Genomic DNA, 4,979 nt, shown 5'->3' with positions numbered 1-4,979 from the left:
ACGTGCACGTTCTCGCTCATTCTTCGCTCGTGCACGAGGATGAGGTGGAATCAGGGTGGAATGCAAGAGAACCCACCCATTCAAAACCACCCAAAAAGGTGAACGTAAACCCTTTTAAAGGTCTCTGAAATTGACTCCACTTTTGAGTGTGAACTACAGTTGTTTCTAGCAATATTAAATATATTATTCTCGTAATTGTCGGACATTTGGATAGAACTCGTTTGTTGGCGATTAATGTCCACCAGATGGCGACAGGACACCACGCTAACGATGAACCTAAATTCGAGCAACGCTACCTTTACGTTACATTAGACATTTAGCATCCAGGGCGATTTATACAACATTTTACATAGCATTTACATTGTATCCAATTATACAGCTGGACATACTGAAGCAACGCAGGTTAAGTAATCTACCTTGCTAACATTCAGTTCAGTAGTGATGGTGACTTTACAGTTACAAGCATGATCATAGACACTGAGCATTCATGATGAAAGTGTGACATGAGCCTCAATCTCAGTTCCATCGTAGGATAAACCGCGCGCTGATTTAGTTTTGCTATTAAGCATAGCAATTAACACTCTGGTTAGAATGAATTTAAACAAAAACGTAACATTATAAGTCAACGTAACAATTTATGGTTGAAGCTAAATTGAATATTTCAATTCTTCGATTTTATGCACTTTGTTTTATATAAATTAATAGTTTATTATATTTGTGGGTCCATCCCAACGTCACAGTATTCGATTTGTGAGACCAGTGCGACTTTCTATTGTACAGAAGAGTTATTTTTAATGAAGCTTCGTCAAAATTCTCACCTGCAGTACCTGAACCATCGATCCATTGGTTCATTGTGAGTGAAAAATTCAAAAGAATCACAAACCATAAACTTTTAAGTAATAACAAAATAAATAACAACCTTTAAATGACCACTGAATTAATATCATATTGCCTGATTAATAACCTGTATATCCTAAATATTCACGTGAATATTAAATAATCTGGCGTCTTCTTCAAGGTTTAAGACGTGACATGCCTGTAATAACTCCACAAAGCCAGGGTAGCACAAAGAGCAATGGCTCTTTATTATTTAAAATCTGTGAGGAAACATTCTCAAACAAGGAAACGTCTTTATGCATAATAATTAAAATTTCAGACATTTACATCTTTTAATATTGTGTTTAAGGCACAAGATAAATACATATAGAAGGCAAAAGTTCTTGCATTGGAAACTGGGAGTGAGCTTGGAGATCATTTTCATTTGATGGATTAAATAGCTAATAACACTTTAGAAAACAGGAAATATGACAAATAATATATATTTTTCTGACAAAAGGGAAACAATTCCATCATTATCAACAAAATTTACAGAGCCATGGGGTCCTGTCTAAAAATGACACATACTTATAGATTGTTCTTTTTTAAAAAAAATATACAGTTGGATGAATTAATTATTAGGCCATCAAAGACATTAAGCCATATCCTTAATGACTCTGCTGTTAGTTAGGTCCCAGATACCAAAACCATTCATTTATGAAGTAACAAAGTAATTAAAGTTAATTAAAATAAATTAAACTGAGCATTCCAATGCCTCAGGGTACCATGCTCACTCCTGACTCGTGTCTATTGTATTCAACAGAATAAGAAACAATAAAAATGATTTACATGTTCCCTTCAAATGAAGGCATTGGCTCTCATTTAAGATATGAATATTGATGTTCTTTTGATGGACGTAATTATGTCAGCATGCTTTTTCAAAATGGATTCAAACCAAACCCCAGAAGATTTTATCCGTCATCCTGAGGTCACAATTTAGGGCTAAGTACTGTACATGAAAGCACAAAAAAACTTGCCCTTCGATGACCAACAAAAATACAACATGATATGAATACATACGTAAAGTACATACATTCAGCATACAGTGCACATACATGGGCAATACAATTCAATAATAAAATGTTAGTGTACTTTCACTAAATGATAACAGCAATTGTATCAAATGTTCAAACTTGATTGTAATGATGATAAAACCTTTTTTTGTGATCGAATCATTTTTTTTTTTAATAGCAGAAATCCTCATTTTCAAAGCACTATTGACCCGTGTTTCCACTACAAACTTTCAGCAGATTCATTATGATACAGTTCCTATTTACATCCCAGACACTGGCCACATAGGAAAAAATGGCAGCAAATCAATTGCAATAGATTCAGAAACATTTTTACCAAGTTCAACTGGTGTTCTTTAAATATGTAATTTTACTTACATATAACACCTCATGCTTCCCGTAACACAAGTACACAGACACATATCTGAAAAGGAACATTGGAACAAATGAAATGCTTCAAAGTAAATCATATTTGTAAAAAATTTAACTCCCGGTTGTGCATATTTTTCATATGAGTGCCCATTAGATAAAATGAAATGCCATAGAAAAGCTGATCATCTTTGCCATATGTATAAGCCGAAATAATGAAGTCCAGATGTAGGCCCATCTAGGCCTGGTGTGTTTTTCGTAATCCGTCCTCGGTAAGATCATACCTGGGTGGGGAGATGACACAGTCAGGTCCACGCATCAGAAACTAATTCTATCCTTATTTTTTTTTACTTTTTTTATTTATTTATTTTATTGAATTCCTACAATAGTTTTACAATAAAAACAAGGCAAAAGATAATTCCATGTCATGGTTTAATGGTTTACCACTGTGTCCATCCTTTGGCCATCTCCTCATGTGTCAAATCCAGCATCACCTGTGAAAGCCAGTTTGAGTCAGCATTATCAGGCAGCTACATATGAGATGCAGTGCATGATACTGTGTCATTATTTGATAACAGTCAAGAAGGAGTAGCAAATAGTGCCACAGCCACACCTTTCCCAACAGCCCTTTTTGTTTGGACAGAAGTCCTCCTCCATTCTTCACAGCAATGTCAAGGGTTCTCCTGTGCAGCTCCACTGTGGACACGCTGAACTCAAACCTGCAGAAGCACATTACAGCTCTGAAGTAGCAGCCGCTCAGCACTCTGCCGCTGGTATCACCCATGCCTGCCTCCACAAGCTGCAGCAGCAGCGCCCCCTTAAGTTTCATTACAGGAAGTACAGCCTATACTCAATTTCATGCCACAACCACTGGCAAAATATGACTACAATTCTGCATAGAACAACACTATCAATTACTGTCTCTAGGATAATAATAAAAAATGAAAAAATTGTTTGCAAGACAATTAATAAACAACTAAATAAATAAAGCTTCATTGGACATTAGTAATAATAATTTTGTGAAAAGAACTCAATAAGCCCAGAAACATTATTCGTGAGCTGGTGCTGAGCTGAGCCGTGTGCCCTAGATCTTAGGAGTCGTAGACCAGGGAGAAGCCAGCAGCCTGACGGAGAGAGACTGCTGGATAATAATAAAAGGGGACACTGCAGGCTGCAGCAAACCGTGTGACTCTTTGCTACTACAAATGCAGCGTAACTCACGTTTGGTCATACACTGGGTTTAGGGTCTTCTTCAGCATGTGGGTCTTCCTTCGGCCCGACCTGCTCTTCTCAGGAAGCAGGTAGATGCGCACATACGGGTCTGAGCCGTCCTTTGTGAAGGCAATGAGGTTCCTGAGGCCAGAAGCACAGGGCTTAGGCGTTAGGTCACTCACATACAGTTGTTTAAAATTTTGGGAGAAGACTCTTCAACACTGGAAACACTGTTCAATTATCAACTGAATCCAGCTGTATCAACTCGTCTTACTACCGTGACATTTTTTAAAGCCCAAGTTCTAATACAAGACTTTAGTATAACAGTTTCAATGGCTGACAGAAGTGGAGACAGACAGACAGACAACGTCTCAAACCGAGGTCCTGACTCACTGTGGTCATTAAAGAGCACATGACACTCATCGCAAAGAGTGGGGGGTTCCCCGGTGTCCTAGATAAATTCCCAATCTGCCAATCTCAATCTGCCACCTAAGTATCCCCTGATTTAATTGGCTAAAAACTGTTCTCTCCGTCTCCACCTCAGCTGATGTGGTGGGTGCTACACATTGGTGGTGGGTGAGGTGAGTTCCCCCTCATCACTGTAAAGCACTCTGAGCATCTGGTAAAGTGCTATATAAATGCAATGTTTCATTCATTCATTCATTCATGAGAACAGTAAGACCTGTCTTAAGACACCTGAGTGTGCCATGGAATTACTGGTCTTAACAACGGTATTTCAGTTATTGTCCGTTTGATTATTATGAAAGATAATTGTTGACCAATCAAATACATTTTTGAATGCAAAAACAAAACAAAACAAAAAAAAAATTATTGTGAAACATTTTATTAGGTGTGAGTGCGAAGGAGGTTATTCTTATGCCGGCAGTCTTTGGACTCACCGGCACGCGTGCACCACCACAATGAGCTTGTTCCTCTGGGAGCTGTGTCGAACCGTCAGCTGAATCTCCCCCAGGGGGAACTGGCTGGAGGCGGTCCCACTGCGAGCAGAGAACCAGCAGGGTTACAGACCAGAATGCATTTCACACTGCTCTCTGCAATCTACAGTCTACTGGAGCTTATGGGTAAAAAGAGGCAGCAGCATTTGTGTTCGAAGGAGGCCAGCCTATAACAGAATGTTCCAGCAGTGCAGCATAACGGTTAGGGAACTGGGCTCGTAACTCAAAATGCTGAGGGTTTTAGTCCCAGGTGAGCAGTGCTGTTGTACCCTTGTGGAATGTACTTAACCTGAACTGCTTCTGTAAACAGCCATCGATGGCAACTTGGACTACAACAGCGACATTTTTTAAAAGACAAAATCCAGTGGTGGCCGTGTGCTGAAAATAGAGAGGGTGGAAAATTTCCCTTTAAACTGATCATTGGTCACCACCTCTTCATTAATTCTGCTTCATTAACTTTTACTTGATTAAAAAGTGTGCCAACAATCTGAATAATCCAATGGCAACACACACTTCTTTCTTCACATCACAAAATCTGCAGTTCAAGATCATTTAA

General features: G+C 38.7%; 1 protein-coding gene across 2 annotated transcripts in view; it reads right to left on the bottom strand.

Moving 5' to 3' along the window:
* Positions 1-1,061: 1,061 nt before the first annotated feature.
* The window catches only part of esyt2b (extended synaptotagmin-like protein 2b), a 48,393-nt gene continuing 44,475 nt past the window's right edge, over positions 1,062-4,979 (bottom strand). For both annotated transcript variants that reach the window (XM_064332767.1, XM_064332768.1), the window contains 5 exons: positions 4,367-4,465; positions 3,477-3,608; positions 2,869-2,974; positions 2,700-2,749; positions 1,062-2,539 (listed from right to left, as the gene is read on the bottom strand). In XM_064332767.1, the coding sequence (XP_064188837.1) occupies positions 2,494-2,539; positions 2,700-2,749; positions 2,869-2,974; positions 3,477-3,608; positions 4,367-4,465 (433 nt within the window). In that variant the 3' untranslated portion in view covers positions 1,062-2,493. The remainder of the gene's footprint in view (positions 2,540-2,699; positions 2,750-2,868; positions 2,975-3,476; positions 3,609-4,366; positions 4,466-4,979) is intronic.

This window comes from Anguilla rostrata, chromosome 4 (assembly GCF_018555375.3).
Source record: "Anguilla rostrata isolate EN2019 chromosome 4, ASM1855537v3, whole genome shotgun sequence".
Taxonomy (NCBI): Eukaryota; Metazoa; Chordata; class Actinopteri; order Anguilliformes; family Anguillidae; genus Anguilla; species Anguilla rostrata.
Note: the sequence above shows the minus strand (reverse complement) of the source record. Positions and strands in the feature narration are given on the sequence as shown.